The 23029-nt window shown below is 42.4% G+C and overlaps 1 protein-coding gene and 1 long non-coding RNA gene across 11 annotated transcripts in view; one reads left to right on the top strand and one right to left on the bottom strand.

The window, feature by feature from the left end:
• The window catches only part of FOXP1 (forkhead box P1), a 616998-nt gene extending 594205 nt beyond the window's left edge, over positions 1–22793 (top strand). For 9 of the 10 annotated variants that reach the window (XM_043443253.1, XM_043443246.1, XM_043443249.1 and 6 more), the window contains 7 exons: positions 1592–1793; positions 1898–1977; positions 2577–2678; positions 6157–6278; positions 8001–8070; positions 12468–12634; positions 18044–22793. In XM_043443253.1, the coding sequence (XP_043299188.1) occupies positions 1592–1793; positions 1898–1977; positions 2577–2678; positions 6157–6278; positions 8001–8070; positions 12468–12634; positions 18044–18188 (888 nt within the window). In that variant the 3' untranslated portion in view covers positions 18189–22793. The remainder of the gene's footprint in view (positions 1–1591; positions 1794–1897; positions 1978–2576; positions 2679–6156; positions 6279–8000; positions 8071–12467; positions 12635–18043) is intronic. The other variant, XM_043443252.1, reaches the window with a different exon arrangement.
• On the bottom strand, positions 12581–13361 carry LOC122424974. Its single transcript, XR_006264638.1, has 3 exons — positions 13320–13361; positions 12898–12962; positions 12581–12700 (listed from the first exon to the last, which is right to left on the bottom strand). It is a non-coding gene; the product is annotated as an uncharacterized LOC122424974 (long non-coding RNA).
• Positions 22794–23029: the final 236 nt, after the last annotated feature.

Below are 23029 nucleotides of genomic sequence, written 5' to 3'. Positions count from 1 at the left end.
CTTGAGGCCATTTCTTGGGATTGTGGCAGCTTCTGTCATGGCTACATTCTGATCATCATGGAGTTAACTTCTCCTACTTGGAGGGGATTTCAGTGTCTGCAAAACAGCTTGCAGGACGTGGCTCAGACTATTACCTGTAGCTCTTGCAAGGGAACTAAAGGTCTGTGACCGTGCTCACTGTTTGGTCTCTCTTTTCCTTTGTCCCTTCTGTGTGTCCTCACTTCTCTGATTAAGCTTATTCCTTGGCTAAGGTTTTTCCACAGGGGATGGGAGTGAGGACCACAGGCTCCTGCTCCACTTTTACACCAAGTAATCCTGCTCTGCTAAACTCTAGGATTGGAGGTAGCTGCAGGTTTCTGAGAGAGCACTTCTGGGTAAACTGTAAGAACTGTGTTGAAAACAACCAAGTTCTTCAGTGGGAGCCAGATAGAGTGTTTCAGTAGCAACAGATTTTTGGAAGGGGGTGGGGGGAGGGGGACAGGCTTATATTTCCAATATCATTAAGAGAAACACTTCAAGGCCAAGGCAAAACAGGTAATAGGAAGGAGGGCCCGAAACAGGACTCGTTCGTTTTCCCCCATGCTACCCCAAATAACTAGTAGGTGTTTCTTTACTTGAAGCACTGGATCACTCCATTTTGTTACTACACATTTGAAACTAGAAGGAAAAAAAATGAGATTTTATTTTTTATAGTTCCAGATCTCTCCTATGCCATGTTTGTTTTAAATGAATAGATTCCAATCCTGTATTGGATAGAGTTTAAGGAAGATGACACATAAAGCTTTCAAAGAGGAGTCTCTTGCCAACGGATGGAGCTAAAATGAGTGTTTAGTGGATTGGTTCCACTCTTTCTAACAGGTCATGGGCCAGGCCTTTCTGCAGTAGCTCCCATCCCTGAAGTTTCATCACAGAGTTGAGTGAGCCTGTCCCAGTGTGCTGTAGCCACTGGCAGCATGTGGCTGTTCAAATAAAATTTTGATTTTTATTGAGAGTAAGTAAAAATAGTTTCTCTGTCATACTAGGCCAATTCAGAAAGGTTTGTCCCAGAGCTGAGGTCGATACCATTGTCAACTGGTGTTTCCTGAAACATCAGTGTTCCTGGGGCTCCAAGGATTTATCTCCCTCTTCGAGGTTTACGAGGCATAGTAGGCTATAAAAGAGGGGTGTGAAGTTGTGATTAAAGAAACATCATGACCCGGAATTTCTCACACTCACCAGGCTAGGTAACCCCTTTTGTGTCTGTAAATACTTCGTTAACTGTTTTTGGGGGGAAAAACTGTCTCAGCAATAGGAAAGAGGAACATTGCAAGAGATATTTAATAACCTATATGTGGAAAGATTCTGAAAAAGGATGTGTGTGTGTATCTGAATCAGTTAGCTGTGTACCTATAAATCAACTATAATAAAAAGAATCATAGGAAAGGATGCTAGAAATTTTAATAAACAGCTTTTACATGGAAGTCCCCTCCTGTTGCAGCTGGTGATAAACCTCTACTTAGCGACTTCACACTGGCCGGGCCTCCCTGTGTCATTCCTGCTGGGCCTTGTTGCCTTCTCGGTGGCTCTTCTAAGCATTGTTCTTTCCTCACAGCTGAATCTGGTATCCAGCGTCACCCTCTCCAAGTCTGCGTCAGAGGCTTCTCCACAGAGCTTACCTCATACTCCTACGACCCCCACCGCGCCCATCACTCCCGTCACCCAAGGCCCCTCCGTCATCACCACCACCAGCATGCACACGGTGGGACCCATCCGCAGGCGGTACTCAGACAAATACAACGTGCCCATCTCCTCAGGTAGCTCCTCCATGTGTGCCTCACATCGAGTTGAAATCAGCAGTGCTTGTTGACCAGCCTGTTTGTAAAAAGTGATAATTAATAGGACAATGATTCTTATTTAGCAGATATTGCGCAGAACCAAGAATTTTATAAGAACGCAGAAGTTAGACCACCATTTACATATGCATCTTTAATTAGGCAGGTAAGTAAACAATGCAGTTTGTGAAATTGCATCAGAAGGTATCTGTGTACAGGGATATATTGATGAAGTAGATTTAAAACCGTTTAGTATGCAAGCATGCTAAAACCTTTTCTATAAGGTTTTTTAAAACTGCAATATATAACATAATTGCTTTTGATTAAGTATTACAATACGATGTGATTATTAGGAAATTCATTTCACACAACAGTGAAAATGAGCCTGTTTAAAGATGGCAAGTCAATTATCACAAGCTACAGTAATCTCTGATCCCTAGAATTAATCTGAGCTCTAAATAATTACTGAGCTTTAATCAGCTAGTGAAATGTTTTGCATTTCTCTTTGATTCTGCTTTATGAATGACTAATAAATTAATATTTCTGTACGGAAACAGAAATAAAAACTCAAAACAATTAGGTAACTCCATTTTGAATTTTGCTATTGAACTGGTAAATAGAATCATTCATCTTAGATCATTTTGTGAAACCTTTCTCAGGCTTTAGCTCGGCATCACAATTATTTTCTATTTTCCAAAAATCGTATAATGACAGTTGTGCTGATTTGCTCATAAATTATCTTTTTCTGTTACTTTCGCTTCACAGGCCATTCTCGAATCTCCAGAAAAGCAGCTAACACTAAATGAAATCTATAACTGGTTCACACGAATGTTTGCTTACTTCCGACGTAATGCTGCCACGTGGAAGGTAAGCTTTGTTGCAGGTCTGTTTAGTCTTGGATCTTGCTGTTTACAGGAGAGAATTTGTTGTTGGTAACATGCAGGTCTTGTAAGTTACAGTAATATTGTTTAGATACATTCAGAGAGTCTAATTTGTAGAAATATTGGATTGAGAAAATAATTACTGTGGCGTTAAAAATGCCAGGATGGAAGACTCCCTTACTTTTGCATCAGATAGACCAAAGTTGTCTGTCTCTCTCTGGTTGGAATGTGAAGGAGGTGGTCTTTTGTACACAAACCTCATGCCTTGAGGTCTTTAGCCACCATCAGCATTTATTTCTGCAGAGACTGCATAGATAACTTTTTTCTTTAGCCATTAGTAACATGTAAAAGTGATCAGGTAAATGTGACGTAAGTGGAGAAGGCTGCACACTCCAAACACTAGCACAGTATATGGAGTTATTACAGGAGAACCCTAAGTATATACAGGTTCTGTTTCTTAAGTGAAGAAACTGTCAGATATTCATTAACTGTGTGGAAGAAAAGTAATCATGAAATACATGACTTGACTGACAGCATTTGCTCTAACAAGTCAGATTCCATAGCTCCAAGTGGGAGGCCCTCAGCAAGGCTTGTGGTCACACAACAGTCCTCGATCCAAGTTCCACAGTTGGTGTATAGATTGTTAGTATTGATTGCATTGTATTAGATTAAGCCCTCAACAATTTTTTGATTTCCTCACTATAATTTCTGTTTTAATAATAATATTTTTGCTATAGAAAAGGGGGCAGGTACTATTGGAGATTAATTATTTTTGCATATTTAATATCTCTAAGACATTTAGAAATGTTTAAAATGCAAATATTTTACATGGTTTTATTATAAAGATGATAGGGGTTTGTTATAGGGTGCCAATAAAACATGCTTTGTTTGAATTAGAAGTTTTCCTTGCTACTTATTAACTTTATATGGGAGGAAATCAAACACAGAAAATACATTTCCTATTCTACATTTGCCATAAATTAGCATTTCTAAAATAAAATGAATGTAACCATAGAATTAATTCTTCACACTTACAGAATTATGAATAATGACCCAGTGTACCTTTTTTCTATTAAGACACATGGACACTGAAGGAACTTGGTTCAAAATATTCCTTTCTCTTCTTCAGCCTGCCCTGAGGTAGAAAAGACAAAACAATCTTCAGCTATGTATGCTTTTCAGAATTTAGGAAGTATAAACATGAAGCAGACATTTTCTTCTAATTACCTTTTATAAATAGGAAATGATCAGATTTTAAAATAATTACCAGTTTTGAATGTGATATTTAGGCTCAAATCTTCAGATTTAACTTTTTCATTTCTGTAAACTGCCAGAAAAAGTGCCATTCATATAAACAATGCTAGGGTGAAGTATTTAGTGATTCATAAATACATGTCCTATTTGTGCTGCGATCTTACACAAAAGATAAAATGCCAGGTAAAAGTGATGACTGGGAAGAGCTCACTCACCTCTTCGGGGAAATTCTCTATTTCCAGTTGCTTGTGCTTGGATGTACAGTCTTCAAAAACAGAAACTTAAGTTTTGCCCTTACCTCTTAATTTATATGGCTGTACAATTTAGACAGCTCTAGAGCAGCCCTGTTTTTCAGACATGGCTTTTCCAGTTTTGTACATTTTGATTCTTACTGTAAAACAGTAGATATGATTAAGATGAGGAGAAATGCTGGTTTCTGTTCCCAGCTAGATGTCCTCTGGATTGGATTTTTTTTGTTTGTTTTTGGTAAGAAACTTGGGTTTATTTCAAGCATTCATTGTCATTCTAGGAGATAAAGAATGCTAAGGGTCTACTGTTATCTCTGCCTTTGTGCAATATAAAAAAGAAAATGCTTTTTAAAGACTCTATGTGGAGAAATTTGTCCTACCAAGTATAATGCCAAACATTTTCCAGAGATTGTTGTTTGATAGAAACCTTTCAAACCTGTCTGAATCAGGGGTATCCTTTTGTAGTCACTTGGAAGTCTTGAACCCACCCCAGTTATGCTGAAACTCCTTGAGGATTTATTCTATGGCTTCTTCCTGTGAGCAGTTCATCATGCCATGTGATAAAATTTATCTCATTGCCTTCTAAATATTCCATTATCAGACCAGAAAAATCACCCTTCTTTAGCATGACTCCTCACAGAGTCACCAATGGTGATTATCCAAAAATGGAAACACCTCTCAAAGAACAGATCAAGATCTACCCCTGGAAAGGACCAGGGAGAGAGGAAGTGGTGAAGGGAAGGAATACAGAATGTTTGAGCAATAGCAGTGTTGCTGAAATAAAGTGAAGGACTCACGAGGGATGCGAGGTGTGGTATTAGTATCCTCTTCTTATGCCCGCATTGTCACCTTATTCCCTGTAAGAAGAAAACTGGGAGTAAATGACATGGGTCTCTTTGAAATATCCTCATGTCCAGTTTTGAGTGTCCGTAAGTTCAACCAGGAGAACTGAAGAGGAAACTGTGCTTGTTACTTTACCTGGTAAGGGTTGTGGAATTTCCTGAAACTCAGGAAAGGTGAGATGTTAAAAACTCTTCACCCTTCAGTTGAGCTCCTCCTTTGGTAGGTTACAGATGTCAAGGGTTTCAGTTGAGAAGTGACCAGAATTTCCCTTTCACCCTAAGAAAGTTATATGTAAAATAGAAGCCATCAAATAATAAAGCATTCTCATTTTGCCATTGAGAGTTCTACTCATGGTTCCCTTTGGCACTTTCTCTGTTAACTAAAGCACTAACCCCCAGTAAGGGCCAGCTTCTATATATTTGGGAAGGTAAGGCATAGCTTGATAACGGATGCTGATCCACTGGGGGTCGTGTCATCCTCTGATCCTGTCAGATGCAGGAGGCGGTACCCTCAGTGGTCAACAGCCAGTGTCCACTTCTTCCGAATAAATCTGAGAAAATGGGTCAAAGGTGTTCAAGCCAGAACTTCAGAGAATAAAAAAGCAGCAGCAAAATGACTTAAACCATTTTTGTATGAGAGACAATGTGTTGAAAGGGGATAGTTTTAAGCTTGTTTCCTGATTTTGAAGTCATATCAACATTACTTTTCTATTTTGGCTGTGAAACATATTTGGGAGCTAATATTTTAGTATAAGAGATGAGTGGGTTTAAAAGGGACTGTTTTATGCTTTACTTGTTTCCTGATTTTGAAGTCATATTAACATTACTTTTCTATTTTGGCTGTGAAACCTGTTTGGGGGCTAATACACGTATTAAAAAAATACTTCTGGTTAACTCTTACCAGAGATGAGGCTAAAATGCCAAAGTACAGGTAACTCATCATTTTGGATTTGGATTTTCCTTTTTGGAAGAGGCACCCTTCAGCACAGGAGGGTCCTCCTCGGGGTGGGGGCTGCAGCTCTTGGGGATGGGCTTACAGCTGTGGGCTGCGAGGCTGGATGTACTGTGTTTTGGAGTCTCTTTCTCATAGAAAATGTTCTCTCTTTTATACTTGCTGCAGAATGCAGTGCGGCATAATCTTAGTCTTCACAAGTGTTTTGTGCGAGTAGAAAACGTTAAAGGGGCAGTATGGACAGTGGATGAAGTAGAATTCCAAAAACGAAGGCCACAAAAGATCAGTGGGTACGTCCACCATGTTTGAACTTCTTAGCCTAGCTTGGATTGCGCTAACCAGTGTCACGTAGAGGCTTTTGGCTGCTAGATGGTGTCAGACCAAACACCTGGTTTCACGTTGTCTCAGTCAAGGGAAGCAAAAAAGCATTTCATCCCCCCTGTTTTGTATGCCCGCCAGTCCCCCTGCCCTGCTTGCTGGTCTCTGTTGCATCACATGCTAGTAGCTTCTAGGCGGCAGTGCATATTAACCCTCACAGACCATTCGCTTATGCTTATTGCATTTTATTTTCTTTCTCCTGTCCCCTGTATTGGATGTCTGTTCTGCCCCCCACCCTGCCTCTCCTTTTGTTGCCACTCCATCTCCTTTGCTGCTGCTCCTATCCCAGGGTGCCATTCGCACCAACCTCTCACTGCATAAGTGCTTTATCAGAGTAGAGGATGAGTTTGGGTCCTTTTGGACAGTTGATGATGAAGAGTTTAAACGTGGCCGCCATATTCAACGAGGCCGTCCTCGCAAATACTGCCCCGATGAAAACTTTGACGAGCTTGGCGCACAGTAAGAGCCTTTACTTGCTTTTGTTTTTTGTTTCTGCTGTTGCTTTGGCTTTGCATGGTTGACTCATCCCATAATAGTTTTGCATTTCACCACGTAGCAGTGCCACGGCTTTCTGCAACGGAACTAAATTGTGTGATTTGTACATGTATTTCTCTCGTTTCCCTTTGGAACACCAGCGCCCTGAATAATGCTTTTTTGACGTCTTTAATGCAAATACCAGTTGTCTTTTGATTCAGCAGCTTTACGGGGACCCCTATAACTCTGCTTTTGCGTGACCCCTAATTCCTCCAAGTGAAAAGGAAACTCTTCTTTAGAGTTAAAATGTGTATTTACTGGGGTAAATTTTTTTATTGGCTCACTCAGTATAACAATATAAATGTAGTAAAATGAATGATAAAAGTGCTCCAAGCATAGAAGGAAATTGGTTAACAGTCCATCTACTTCCTTTAAGGATCATGAATCAATGTAGGTAATTTCCTCCCCAAAGCCACCCCCCTTTCTGCCCATATCCTTATGTGTGATTTTTTTTTTTTTAAGTATTTTTATCCTTCCTGGCGTGAGATGTTCTTACAACAGAATCTTGTCTTCATTTGGTCAGTAAATGGACACAGCATCCAATTATTCTTGTATCCTCACAAATTTGGCTGTGCCAGAAAGACCTGAACCTAACCTTGGCTGACCAACCCTCCCCTCTCCTTTTGGCAGTAAATGAGCTTTGAAGACTTTTTCTTCAGAGCTACCCTGCCATTCCTCCAGCATGTGTTCTAGAACTCAAATCCTGAAGAAGCTTAAGAGCCAGGATTCCTCCCACCCGCTCCCAGAAGACCTTGCCCTCAGCTCCCTGACATCCCAGAGCATCAGCCTTCCTGCTGGACTCAGGGCGGCTGCTCCAAATTTACAAAGATTCATCCGCGAAGGAAGTGCCCAAGCCAATTAGTACAGAGTCCGTAGTTTTGCCCCAAATGTGCTTGAACAGCAGCATTTATCCAACTCAGAGGTGTTCACACAGGCCAGTCCCCAGTGAAGTCAGGGGCTAGGGAGAAACCCGACTTTCCTTTGGGTTGGGGACTGGGAGACGTTTCTGATTTGGAAGGATACCAGCAAGCTTAAGACTTAGCAAAGAACTCGGGGGGTGATTGTGTTTAACTTTGAGTTTTTATCTTTCTCTTACACAGTAACCCTTCCCTTATTAAAAACATGCAGACCAGCCACGCCTACTGTACACCTCTCAATGCAGCTTTACAGGTAAGATGAACGGCTGCCCCGACTCTGTGGCAGAGGGACATGTCTCCCCCACTCATTTCAAAATATATTAGCCTCGCTCTAATTAGATATTAAATTTTAATTCCGTTAAACTTTTTTCTTAAGTGCACAAAGCATCGTACTCCCTGGAGGCAAACACATCGGGCTGCTTCAGCATTAGCAGGATGCTTAGCATTTTGAATATTGTGGCAAAAAAATTAAAAGTTCACTTATTAATATTTATCAGCAGTATCATAATTTCCATCCTCTTATTTCAGAATTTCACTTGAGGCAAAAATACCACAAGTGTAATTACTCTAGCACAGCTATTAATGTGCTGGATGATAGGCTACTGTATCACATGACCTTCTATTGTTCATGGGTTTAAAGAGAAAGCAGAGCTTTTTTATTTCTTCTCCTCCTTTTAAAGTCTATTTTAGCATCTTTTCACTGGGGAAGGAGGAGGCTGGGTTTGGTTCGCTTGGTAAAAGTAAACTGTTTTTGTTCAAGCGATAGAGTTAGACTCTCTAGGTTTCCAGCAGATTGCTCAAGGTTACATAATAAGCTTGCAGGATGTTTGTCTCCTACTGACAAACCAAGCGTCCTTACGTAACCGGTGTTACCAGTGGTGGGGGGCGGGGGGAGGAGGGGGAAGACGCGGGGTTTGAGCAGGAGGGAGGTACCTCCCCCATGTGAGTTACCAGGGCAGCCCTGGCATCTGTCAAGCCTTCTAATTATTGCACATCTCAGTTACCAAACAGTCAAGTCACGGCCAAATCGAGAGAGGACTGTAGTACACGTCACTGGACTCACCTGGGCAGGCCCGTCCTCCGGAGCTCATAGGCGGACAGGGTCCTGTGGACCTCCGCAGCCTGCGTTCTTGATACGGATGTGACCAAGTCCTGTGCCCCTTCAAAGGGCCGAAATGAAAATTTCCTGAGGGAAGGGCACAAACAGAGAAGCAAACGTCTTAAAAAGGCTCCTTCAGGGGATGATGATGAAAACACGATGGAGACACTCGGCATTAAAGGGAACAGAGTTGGGTGAAGAGGCGATAGAATAATCTTCCTGTTCTCACTGAGCACCTGCCCTGCGTCCTAGAGAACTGTTTTCCCAGTTTACACAGCGAAGGCTTCAGGCTTCTGAGGATGGAGCATACACAGCCTTAACACACTTTTGAGTTCAGAGGCAAATTCACTCAGCTTAGCTTTTCAGTAATTATATATATATATATATATATATACACACACACACACACACACACAGCCCAAACCAAATTTAATAGGAGGAACTACTTTCTATGTTTCTTTTAATTACTTGTAGTTTACACAGTAACTTTAGAAAAGCAAATGAACGCACACTTAGATGCCGCCACTGTAAATACCATTCATTAGTAGCTTATTTTCCCTGGAGTCTTAGGAAGTGTGAATTTAAAGGCTGCTCTATCTGGAATGGTATTCAGATTACAAGCACATTTGACATTCATGAGGCTGCCAGGCAAAAAAAAAACAAAAAAAACCCAGCCCACCAGCAGCAGTGATCCTCCAGCCTCTGGATTCTCTTAACTTTGTGACTAATTTCCACTAGGATGCTTTCTTACTTTGAGTGATAGCCCCAAACTCTCCCACCATTTTCCCAAGAATCCTTTGTACCTATCCTGAGGTGAGGTGAAGACCTGGGTCTCAAATCATGATTTGAGGAATGGATCTTCTTCCTCTGCTCCAGGAGTTTGGGTCCTTGGTCAGTAGACAGTCCCTTCAGACAAGTTTCCACCGTGCACCTTAAATAAAGAGTCTACCAGCAGGCCTCCCCTTCCTGCCCACTTCCATTTTTTCAAAGCAAGTAAAAATAATAGTGGAACAACATCTTCAAAAGATTACTAGAGCAACATAACGCGTGATATACAATATATAAAATAGGACAGCAGAATCCACTACAGAAATAAAACATTGGACTCGGGACAGATTGCATTATGCTCTGAAAAAGTGAAGTAACTAAGGGTAACCGTAAAGCTTCATATTTATAGACTGCCTCTCCCCGCTGGGATCTCAGCGCAGTTAAGGCTCCAGGAGGGACAGGACTTAAGCACCTTTGTTTTTGGGGGGTAGAGAGGCCAGTGTGATGTGAAACCATGTACTCTGCATTGGACCAGTCCTTTATAAAATCTGCAACCCCTTGCTCCAACATAGACATCAAGTACAAAAAGAGCCATTGGGTTAGACCTAAGCCGTTGGTGGAAAGTTTTCCAAGCTCGGGTAGGTGGCTTTGGTCACTCAGGCTGAGAATGTCCAAGACGCTGTCTATGTAGGAGCGACCGCGTTTCTCATTGCAGCCCACGTCATCATTTTTTCAAAAGAGGAGCACGCTGGTTTTCTTCATTTATGTCTTTTTTGTCTGAGAATCAAGGGATCGGTGTAAGCGCTTACCTTTGGATGCCTTTCACCAGTGTCAGCCTGTGTTTTATGATCCAGTTCCCATCAGAAATGGCCTTGACCCAGAACATACTGAGAGCCACAGAGAATGAATCATCCTGAAAAGGTTGCCCCGTCCAGCTCATCCCAAAGCATACATTCTTGGGAACATTTCAGTGTTGTATGTACTTCTCCATCTTTGACTGGAGAAGCTGCAAGAAAAAAATACCAAACGAGCTTGGCCCCTCTCTTGCTGCCTTCTAGCTGTGAAAGTGAGAGAGACTCACTGATGGTCCCAGAGAACGTCCGTGTCAGGGAGACACAGGGCCACTGTGTTGTCTAAAGGAAAGGCAGCCAGCGTGTGTGTCCAGCTGCAGTTTGGTGTGGGGCGGATCAGGCAACGGGTCTGACTTTTCACTCTGCCAAAAAAAGAAAAAATGTTTTATTGCAATTACAAGAGATCTGTTGGAAAAAAGTACTTGATGCAAATTATTTGACAAACTGTAGGAGAGTGAGGAATGTTCAGATGTGCTGTTCGTCAAGATGAGTTCACCACATTTGGAAATGAAAATGGGATTTCCCCCCCCCCCCACTTTTTAGAAGAAGGCAGTTACATAAATTCAGAAGTGGAGGGAAGGAAAAGCCGTGGGCTTGCAGTGGGCCTGGCTTTGAAGTCTTCCCTTAGCCAGTGCTGTTAGGTGTGGGCAGGTCGTCCGTCCCTGCACTTAGCACTCAAAGGCGTTTCTGGCTTTGGACCTTGTACAGTGAGCAAGACTGTGATTCTTTTAACATGCAGATTCCCTGCAGCCCAGCTCTGCACCTGTTCCCTCTTCACTTTTGACTTTTACTTGGTCGCGAGAGCCAGGGCTTCTAGAATCGTTTGGGCTCTTACGTCACTGGCCAGTTGGAGTCACTGTGCCAGATTGTCTTGTGATTGTACTTTTACCTCATTAGGATGGAAAACCAGGCCGAGTGTCGTCTGCAAGAGAACAAGTTTGATAAATCTTGGTCTAATTACAGCTGCCAGTTTTTGAATGTCTGTCCTCTTTAATAAAATGCAAAGTTACTAGGTCAGAATCATGACCCAAATGAAACAGTATGGACACTTTAGGCCAGTGAGAGGTCTGACTGTTGTCTGCATCTCAGACTGGGTGGTCGTTTTATTCAAGTGCAGTAAGATAGGAAATGAACCGTATATCTGACCATAGGGTTTAGGATATCTTTCTTTTTCTCTCCATTTCCACACTTTTTTGCTGACACTCAACTTAGAGTGACTTTGTCACCTTCGATATGGATGTACTTACGTACCCCCAAAGAAATGTGATTTACAGATTCCTTTTGCCAGAGATTTCTTTTTTCCTTGGTCCTCAAATTCCAGATGATTGGTTGGAACCTGAAAGATTGCATAGAGTTACCTTCAACCAGTTATCTCTGAGTACACTAAAAAGATTCAAAAATCATTAAAACAGAAATGATGGGGAGGGGAGATAAAAATTGATTCCAATTCTATAATCTCTTCCTTTTCTATAGGATCTGAGACGTAAATGTTTATGGAAGTTCTCATAAGTTTGGGCTCTGCAGCCAGAATAATCTGATCAAATCTTTAATATCCAATAGTGGAGTCATCGAAGTGGATAAAGAAATGAAAATTCCATTACATTTCCCTGTGATCTGGAAATATTCAGTTCCTCTTGAAAAAAGGCTTCAGACAGAAAACTCGTTATAAGATAGCCTTGTCTAAAGCTTGTGCCTCCACCTCACAGGCACCTCGGTCCCTCCAGCTATAGCTCTTTGGAACCCAGCTTGGGACATGTGTCATCATCAGCTTGACCCTTAAAGCACAGCCCTTCTAGACCTATTAGACACTTGTCTTTGCCAACTACACCAGAATGAATGGAAACTGAAGACCATCAAACCCGCCTGTAGTTGGTAGCCCCCCTGTCTGTGTACGCTTTGTGTCTTCATACATTTTCTTTGGGTTGATGGCAGGCTTCGATGGCTGAGAACAGTATACCTCTATACACTACCGCTTCCATGGGGAACCCCACTCTGGGCAGCCTGGCCAGCGCGATCCGGGAAGAGCTGAACGGGGCGATGGAGCACACCAACAGCAACGAGAGCGACAGCAGTCCGGGCCGATCCCCTCTGCAAGCTGTGTGAGTACTGGCCACTGCAGCACCTCCGCTATCAGATCCCCCAGCTTTTCTGTCATTTCTGACTTCCTAGAACCCAGGGAGAAGTGGGTGCTTCCAGAAACGTTTAACTCGGTTCGCAGCTAAAAGGACCACTTACTTATATCCGACCCATAAAGGCAGTGGGCTTCCTGCAGCCCCACAAACGCCCAAAGCCGCAAAGGGGCTGATGCCTGCGCTCTTTGCCCTTGCTCGGTCAGCTCGGGCCGTTATTTCAGCCACCTTACCTTCTCCTCCTAGAAGCAGTAAGCATCCTGGGGCAGAGTTCACTGTCCGTCCAACGTGCCGCGCGCTGAACCCAGCAGGCGGGAGAGGAGGCTTGTTTACTTGGTTGTGGGATAATGGGGAGCCGCGCACGCCACGCTGAAGCGCTATTACCAAGCATTAATGATGGCACGAAGGAAAGACGGCATGATTTATAGATTGCTCTTAAAATATCAAAAGGAAAATTAATAGGGGCATTATAGCAGCAGACGGCAGTATAATGAGCACGCCCAGAGCCGTGCGGAGTGCTGGGTGAGGGCTGTCCGTCCTGCGTGTGTGATGCCCCTGGGAGTGGGCGACGGGTGGCAGGCAGGGTGACACAGCTCCCTCTCTCGCAAGAAGTTTCAAAGAGAAAAGAAACCCCATTTTCCCACGTAGGACTCACCAGGGATGCTTCTCCCTCTTAGCGAGTGTCTGTAAAACCAACGCCCGCTTTACAGGAGTAAACCAATGCAGCGTTTACCATGCTGTCGGCCCCTAGAAATAGACCCCTTGTCTACACAATGCTTCTGAATTACTGACCAACATCTTAGTTTAAGAGCATTTGAGTGATCAGAATGGAAAATATGACCTGTAGCAATTAGCAACAGAATGAATTGGCATCTCACAACAAAGGCAAAATGCTGTCTGCCAGTGTGGGTAATTGGTGGCTTTGGAGGAATCTGAAATTTGATTATTTAGCATTTGAATTTCATGCCCAAAGTGCTTTGAAAAGGATCTTTAAAGATGAAAATAGTCTCTTTAAATTCATAACAACAGTCCCTTAGCATTTCCTCCACAACATTTTAAGAACGTGTTTATCTCTCACGCTGCCACTGCCATATATCATCCTTCCTCTAGCAACCTGGTGTTTCTGACTTTATTATCACACCCGCATTCATCTTTAAATCATTGTCATGACAGGAGTATTTACTAAGATATTAAGGAAGTTCAGAGCAAATATAAATTGCTATGTATGCTACTTCAGGAAATACTTACTGTGGAGCAAAAACATCTGAAGCTACTGAGTGGAAGAGAGAGTTTCTCGTAGTACCCACAGAACTCCAAGGTTTCGTTGGTGTGTGTTCCTGTGTTTATAGTAAAAGAAAAAAATCACTAAAAAAAAAAAAAAAATAAAGGAAAGATATTTGGATAAAAACTCACACAGCAGTGTTGAGTGATGCTAATTTTTCTGTATAAAATAGTCACTGTAAAGTTAATTTATGGAAACTTTGAGTTAACCCCAATATAACCAGAAATCTTGTTTCACAGCTCTCAGGTTAATTTTTAACAGAGTGAAGATTTTACTGATGGTTTGTTTTTTAAAAAAAAAAAACCCTGTATAAAGATGTCAAAAAGCATACTGTTTGTTGCTCAAATCTCACAGGTGTACGGTACAATAAATTATTTTGCTAAAAAGAATTATATGTCATCAGCCCATTTCCTGTGCCTACTCTCAGTGCTGGAGATGGTTACCCTTTTTCATCTCACATTTCCATTAAGCAAATTCTATAATGATGGAGTTTTAATTCTTATCCAACATGCATTACCTGCTATGATGCAGACTGTCTCCTAACCTTTCTATTATTCTATTGGAATAACTCAAATCGTACACTTTACAGCAAGGCTTAAAGGACACTGTTAGTAACAGCCCAGCTGCTATCTAGTGTTGACATAGAATTCTTCTTTCTTACCTTTCCTGTGACACTCAAATACCACTACATTTTTTCTCTCTCGGAACACTACAAAGTAGTCCCATAAGTATGGCTTTGGAGTATTATACGTTCGTCCTGGGAGGAGCTAAAGGAGCTATCGTACAAAGCACATACTCCATGCTGTCCCCACACTCTCTGAACACAGTGCCTTTAGACAGCAGTCAGCTCACTTTAAAAACCCTACTGTTCCCACAGTGGCTAAAGAAAGCAGTTAGATCTAAGAAGGAAAATGTGGGGTTTGGCACAGTCAGTCACTGCAAGCCCTTTCGGAAGCAGGAGTCAGAGAGAAGGGAGGAGGTGACCAGTGAGCGTAGAGGGCACCACGCGCGGCCCCGACTCCCAGGGTGCAGGGGGGTGACTGTGAAGCACAGTGTCTTAAGGACTTTGCAGCTTACCTCAAATGGATCTTGCATGCAAAGCCGCTCTTTCTCATTCTCTAAAACCCTACTTGCCCATGTTCCTGCAGTGGCCCCACTCAGGGGGTATCTGCTGGTTTCACGGAGTGTCGTGAAGTTGGATCTCATTTCCCTGGAGTTCTAAGAAGCCTTAACATCTCACCTGGTTGTGTTGGCGGGTTGTCACACCATAGATCTGATCAGTTCACCTTTGCTGGGGCTCCACTCGATAGTAGGTGCTGGGTTTGAACCAGGGTGCACAGGGTCGTCACCTGTGTCTTTGGGATGGAAAATAATCTCACTGAAGTTTGCCTGCAGGTTTCAGGAGGGAACCAAATATTCTCCCGTGTGAACTCTACCTTGTTGGGGTTGGGGTCAGGGTCTGGGGAAGTGACACATACCTGATTTTTTTCTTTTGCCTAGCCAAACATTTGTCAAAGTCTCAAATTATAAAAAACTTCATTAAGACTCTCCAGTTGTTCATAGGGTCTCCCACCCCTCCCACCCATAGCCCCCTTGTATCATTTCTGTCATCAGATTGAGCTTTATAAACCTGAAAAGATGAATGTATCTGGTACTGTGAAAAAAAATGAAAATAGGAAAATGGAAAACACAGCTGACTCACAGTTCAGGCAACACACAACCTTAAAACACTCTTGTCCAAACTGTTACCAGAACCATGCTACCAGAGGATAGGAGGGGGTGAAGTAACAGTTCCAGTAGTGCTAATATGAAGCCCAAACATAAAGTGACGTTCACCATTGTCAGTCACCCACCCGAGAAATGCAGTTGAAGGTAACCGGAACTTCCCCTATACCTGCTCAGCAACACACCGTATTTGAAAAGCAACACTTGGGGCTGATGAGGTTGAGTCTAAATTGATAGAGCTTCTCTGGAAATTAACATTGCAATAAATCATAAGAACCATAAGATGTTTTAGCCTCTGCTCCAACAGTTTCATTCTCAGACATTTATCCTAAGCTGATAAATCAACAGAAGTATGGATAGGAGTGGTCACTGTATTACAACAAAGAGCACAGCGGGGTTGAAGGGTACAGAGGTGAGAAAGACAGTTCCCAAAGTATTAAGGGGCTAACCTGTCAGTCAGCGCAGTGGAGTCTCATCTAGTCATAAAAATTAAAACTGTAAAGGTAGCAAAATAACATTCCTGTTATGTTTGCAATATGTGAAAACATGACCTCAAATGGGAGAGGATAGACTAAACAAAATATCCTCCCTTAACTAGGGTTTATGGGTGATTTTTTAAAAAGGGAATAAAAATCCACACACCCAATTCTTCCTGAAAGAATATAGGGGAGGGGCCTACCAGGACTGCCTTCCCAGGCATGAGATGGACACAGTCTCACAAGGATCCCACACTGGAAGGTTTTAATGCTCAGCGGTTTCCATCTGGAAAGTCTCAATGAATGTTTCAAATGCATTTTCACTTTGCACTGGGCTCTGCAAATTATGCATCTGGTCCTGGATCTTGACGCTGAAAACAAATAAATAGGACCATTAACAAATTAAATATACAGAGCCAAACTAGTGAGACATACTCTAATACAACCTAGGCATACTTCATTTTGCACATAGTTTGTAAGAACACGGGCTCTGTTTTTTAAAAGCTATTTATCCCAACATCCACCTCCAAACACTCTCTAGGCCTTGCTAATTGAGAGTCAGTTGGTCTTCTGGAGGTCCCCGTAGCAAGGGCAGTCCGGAGCACTCCTCTGTTGGTTTTTCAAGGTTCAAGTGGCCTTCAGGGTTTGCACACAACATCAATTATTTAGGGAGGCAGCAGTCCCCGGCACCACCTCTTATTACTAATACTTGATAAAGTCGAATGAAAAAAATCCACCCTTGGTAGCCTGTCCCTGCAATGGGATCTTTTTTTTTTTTTCTTTTAAAACTTGAATGGGGACCGGGTTTTATAACTTGAATGGCTCTTTTACATATCAAAAGCCCCACAACGGAAAGTAATTTGTATTTGCAAAAGGATCGGTTGTAAATATGATTTACGAACAACATTTCTCAGTTGTTATCGGAGTGGTTTCGTGTGGTCCCCCGCCGGCCCCTTCGGGTGAACTGTGCGTTGGGCTGTAATGAGCGCGTTGGCAGATCTCATCAGAGCCCGGCGCGTCCTGGTGGCCGCTACCAGCCGGGCCTCTTGTTTAGTCTTGTTTACAGCTGACAGCGTTATTATTCTGACCGGGGCTCTGCTTTCTTATCATACTGTTGTGTTGAGCGCACCTTTTCCTCTCCGTTTGTGTTTCCTGGCAGGGCTTTTCTTGCCTTATTGACAGTTTGTAAAAATATGCATTAATTTGGAGTTTCCAGCATGTATCATGGTGTCTCTTTGCTGTGTTTGCTTGAAGTTGATTAATGATAGACCCTCGCTTGGGGTCGGTCTCCGGAGAGTTCTTTTACAGGTTCTGCATGTTAACTAGCAAAGCAGAACACACAGCGAGCCGCGATTAGCCCAGCCTCAGTTTTTGGTCCCCACAAACTCCCCTTGCGTTACCGGTTCTTGGTTCAGGGATGATTTCAAGCTGTGTTTTCCTCTGTGCGGGAGGCCACTCCAAGGCCTGTCAGCTGCTACCCAAAGTGTGTCCTTGGACTCGCAGCATCAGTGGGGTGCTGGTCAGAGATGGAAAGTCCCAGGCTGCATTTTAACCAGAGCCCATGTTGACACACGTGCACATCACACTGTTAGAAACACCGTGGGAGGACCCCACTGACGCTTCCTTCCAGGGACCCTTCTGGGCTGATGGGAATCTCCCTCCGTGCAATCCAGTATGGTAGTCAGTAGCCTACACGGGGGCCCTGGAGCACTTAAAATGTAGCCAGTGCAGCTGAGAAGCACAATTTTCAACTGTCTTAATTTTCACAGTCACACGGGGTTAGTGGCTGCCGTATAGAACGTCAGAGCCCTAGCCCGTGGCTTCCGTGTTCCCCAGAACACCCAGCTTACCTTGAGTTGGGAAATCCCCTCAGTGAACCTTCTCTTGCTTTTCCAGGCATCCTGTACACGTCAAAGAAGAGCCTCTGGACCCCGAGGAAGCTGAAGGGCCGCTCTCCTTAGTGACAACAGCCAACCACAGTCCAGATTTTGACCACGACAGAGATTACGAAGATGAACCTGTAAATGAGGACATGGAGTGAACATCTGGGCAGGCCAACCCCAAGAGTGTGAAGATTGGGGGGAGAAAACACACACACAAAACAAAACATGTCAAAAGTTGGCAGTGAAATCGTTCTCCATTGGTTGTACAGTCTGGAGGATTTTTCACTACATTTTGACAACTCTGCAATGTGTTAACTCTTAGTGCCATCAAGAATCCCATTTGGGAGTATTTTTGATTTTTCTACTTTTTGTTGAAAAAAGGAATTTGTACTCTGTGCATTGGATGGACTTGTTTGGTACTGGGGATTTTCCTCTCTTAACAGTCAACATCAGTGTTGTAAATTCGCTAAACTGATTCACTTTTAGCAGCAGACTTTGAACTGCAGTCCTTCCGACGTTGCACAACGAGGACACCCAACTGAGCATGTGCGCCTGAGCTGCAGACCAAGCCTCTGCCCAGAATCTAAGGATTCCAATGGACGACCTATTTGCACAGTACTGCATGTTGATTATCACTGCCTTTACTCCATTTTTTTTTTTTTTTTGCTTCCAGTTGGGATGGGGAAAGCCTTTGTGTGTGTATTGGGGGGAGGGTTTAAAAATAATTATCCCAAACTTTTTAATGTATTGCCTTTTTTTTTTTTTTTTTTGGCTTCTCCTATACCATTTTAAGTTCTGACCTCAGGCCTCCATTGGGCCCGCGGCCTCTTGGAGGCTTCAAGTTTTCTGTACCTTGTGATGAATGTTAATAGGTGTTTTTATTATACAAAGCTGAATGTCATTTCTCGTTCGTAGTTTTCTGTCACTCATTCCATTTCCCTTCAGACATCACCACTGTTTTCTCAAAAGTCAGAAAACATTCCGTTTTGGTCTTTTGCAAAAAGGTCCCAAATGCTGCACTCTACATGTGAAGGTCCTCTCACCCAGACGTGAAGTTCCTGCCAGAAAGAGAATGAATGACAGAAAAAAAAAAAAAATTAGAGACACCCTAGGAACCATGCAGATTCATTTCACAAAGCAGTATTGGAAGGTGGGAAGGGGGTTGTTTCAGATTTTCCTTTTTTTTTTTAAATATTGTATCTACCGTCATGCTTAATAAATGCCACAGCATTTACCAGCACAAGGAGACATAGGCAGCAGCCCCTCTTCCCCCAAAACCAAAAAAAAACAAACCACCACACTGACAGCGTGCCTGACCGGAGAAGGCTCTCCCTGGAGTGACCTGGCTGAGATGGGCCTCAGGCTCTCACAGTCCTTAAAACCGGCATGAGTTGCTTTGTTTGCAAAATGGCCCCAAAGCTGGCTTCCCTGAGCAACTCTGCAGAAAGTGCTGGTGGCCCCCAATGGAAACATCCATTCAGACCTGCTTGGTGGCATTCATCTGTTTGAATGCAAATCAGATTTCCATTTGAGCTGGTTCTGTGAGTTAATGAGGACTGGGCTCAGCAGAAGCTGAGGAGTTAATTTCCCCTCTGCGGACCTGGTGCTGCAGTCCAGTGTGTGAGGCGGCCTCACCCACCAGTCCAGTCCCGGCCGCCAGCAGCGCGAGGCACCAGGTAGATGGGGGCTCAGCCCGGCCTGGGCTCCCGGGGAGACAAACCGCACGTGCAGGACGTGCTGCTCATAGGTCAGTACAGCCTCAGTCCTTGGAATCCCTCAATGCTTCTACTTGCACCTCCTTTCCTGTCATTTATTTATCTAGGACTGTCGCTCTTGTTTTAGTTCGAGAGCCATTTGGAGAGCTTAATTTATATGCTTTGTACCTTTTTTCCCCTAAAATTACCAAAGATATTCCACAAAGTTAAATTATGTTCTCTGTTTTTATGCTTTATCTGATGAAGCCAAATATCCTCTTCTTGTTGATCAAAGGAGGCAAAATAATTTAGAGGCAATTGATGAGATATAGGCTATTGCTAACTTGAGACAACTGCTCCTTCATCATAGAGGACATTTAGGAGACCAAGTAGGTAATGGAACCAAAGTAGTTACTTTTTTTTTTTTAAGTCATTTTTTGTTGTTTGTTTTCTTCCTACAGAGACCAAAACTCATTCCTGTAAAGAGAAATTACGGGGCTACTGAAGGGAGAAATAGGATACAGTATTAAGGATGTACCATCTCCAAGAAAAAAAAAAAAAAACACAGTGTATGGCACATGAAACTTAGGGGGTGTCCAGTCCAGGAGACAGTTATGGTAAAATGAAGGTAAAATTCAGAGAGAACAGAAAAGCTTCCACAATTGAACTAGACTGTGTAATAGTATTTCTAGAAGACATTTCTTTTCAAAGAAAGATTATATGCCACTTTTGTTTAAGGACTGTGCTATGATCACTGCGTTCATTTTAGTTTCTCTTATCATATATATCCTCCAGGTTTTTGTTTTATTTTTTTAAAAGGTTTTCTTTTTTTCCTTCCTTTCTTTCAGATTAGGCTTGCCTCAGCATTTTTCATTAAAAAGAAAAAAAAAAAAAAAAGTAACATTCCTGTCCACTCACAAGCTTGGTAGAAAAACTTCTTTGGCAGTTACTTTTGAAGCTTCACACTGCTTTCTCTATAAAGGGCAGTCTGTGGTCACTCGAGACTTACATTTTTTTTTCCCCAACTTTTCCAGGCAGCGTCATGATGTGCAGGCAGTAGCCAGACAGGGTCATGGGAAGGGGGCCCTGTGCTTCTAAACTGAGTGGTTGCTGGTTAGTTTGGTATTCAAAAGAGGATAAAAATCTGGTAGATTAGTTCATTCTCAGCATGTGTAGCTAGACATGAGTAAAGTTAACAGCATGAGAAACTGTTAGTACGCATACCTCAGTTCAAACCTTTAGGGAATGATTAAAATTTAAAAAAAAAAATACATTTCACTCAGTTGCACTTAGTCGTATGTCTTGCATGCTTAGTCTAAAGACTGTAGCAAAAAGAAAAAAAAAAAGAAAAATTAGATTTTACGTATCTTTGCAGGTATCACAGCCTTGCAGAAGAACCAACTGAAAAAAAAAAAAAAAAGAATCTCAGGCTTTACAGCAAGCAAACTTCACTCTGATGTTTCCAATTCTGATTCTGTATCCCTTGGGGGTAATCCCAGTTGCTTCTTTAGGATGGGGTTTATTATGTTGTACATATATCCCGATGTGTCTGTGTGACTCTTTGTCTTTTTTGGGGGAGGGCGGAGGGTGGTTCTTTTTTTAGATATTGTTCCTAAAAAGGAATAAATGCATACACCTGTTTGTCAAAACACCTTTGCTTTTTGTGCAACTGCTTTATATTAACAATACTTTAAAAAAAAAAAGCTTTGGAAAAAAACTACTGTATGTAATGGAATTGCAGAATATGCTGCACATGTATTTTATTTAGTTATTCTTGCTTTAAGAATATCGGATGACATTTCCTGACATGTGGGAGGGAGAAACTCCCAAACTTTTTTTTTTTTTTTTTTTGGCTTTTAAATTGTAACATAGTTGACAGATTTTTTTTTTCCCCTGTTCTCATTGATCAGAGCATCTTGTACAGGTTTTTATGGTGTGTGTGCGAGCGGGTGTGTGTTAATCTGTTTTTTGATACATTCCAATCCCTTGTGTTTATCCTACCATTGCCCTTCTGGCTATCGTAAATGAGTTCATACATTTGAAAAGAGAAAAAAAAAATGTTGTTTTAAAAAGTGTTTTCTCCTGCTGCAGTGTAAATACTTTGCATGATGAAATTCCAGGGTCACACTTTCAAAGTTTATCAGTGAAGTAGTGATTAATCATGAGAGTGTCAAAGCTATTGAACTTTTTTGTATAAAAAAAAAAAAAAGAAAACTTTACAAGGTGCCAAGATGTACAGACAATTTTGTTACTTTTTTTTTTTTTCCAAAGAAAAGCGTACCTTAGGGAGAACAGTCCCTCGCATCAGACAGATGCACCGTCAGGAATGAGGATCCATCCTATTGTCCCTAGTCTGTCCTTGTGAGACAAGTTAGCGCTGCCTGCAGTGTACCAGCAGTGAAAGGAAATACCAAGGCTTATGAATGGGAAGAGTGACCGCCAGCCCCGCCACCTTTGGACAGCTCCGACCTGATTCCCAGCGTTCCATCAGACCTGGTAAAGACACCTTGGATTCTTCACCCGAAATGCAATGTCCGTCATAAGCAATTTTATCATGGGGGAAAAAAAAGTTAAAAGATTTCCTCTCCTTTCCACATTCCAGCTTGATCTCTGTTTCCAAGGGTACAAAGAAGAACATGTTTGTCAGGATTCTGAATCTTTGGGGGACCTTTTGCTTAACGGTAGACCCTCTGGATATTCCGGATGTTTCTGAGAGTCGGTTTGGCTTTTCTCTCCCGAGAATGAGACTTAACAATTCCAAAGGCATCTATGTGGGCCCCGTGTAGTTCTCACGATGTGCGCTACCCAGAAGCCTGCGTGGAGATGGTACAGCCCGGACTGTGAGCATGGTGCTCCGTGGAGATGTGCTGCCAGTAACAAGAATTTTTTTTCTTTTTGTTCTGTTTTGATAAGGCATAAAAGGAACTCATTCCTTGACATCAACTGTAATTCCATCATTCCGTGTCTGTGGATACAGACAATAAAAAAAAAATGTTGTGTAGTCAGTACTAATTACTGACATGATCGCATTCTCAAATGCAATAAAAATGCTGGTTGTTCACACTGGTAGTCAAAGTCGCCACTGCCTAAGTTTCTTTCCCCTTCTGACCTGCTGAGAGTGTATGTTCGGCATATGCCTTAGGTTTAGCACCAGCTGCTTCCAACCCAGAATTAAAATCAATCTTAACTAAAAGCTTTCATCATCACAGAGGGCTGAAGCTCTCATCCCTCAGGATTTCAAAGTGAAAGTCTCCACTTAGAGAATTAGGGGGAAAAAACACAGAAAAGGGGAGGTTACCTGTTCT

The sequence above is a fragment of the Cervus canadensis genome, chromosome 22 (assembly GCF_019320065.1).
Source record: "Cervus canadensis isolate Bull #8, Minnesota chromosome 22, ASM1932006v1, whole genome shotgun sequence".
Classification (NCBI taxonomy): Eukaryota; Metazoa; Chordata; class Mammalia; order Artiodactyla; family Cervidae; genus Cervus; species Cervus canadensis.
Note: the sequence above shows the minus strand (reverse complement) of the source record. Positions and strands in the feature narration are given on the sequence as shown.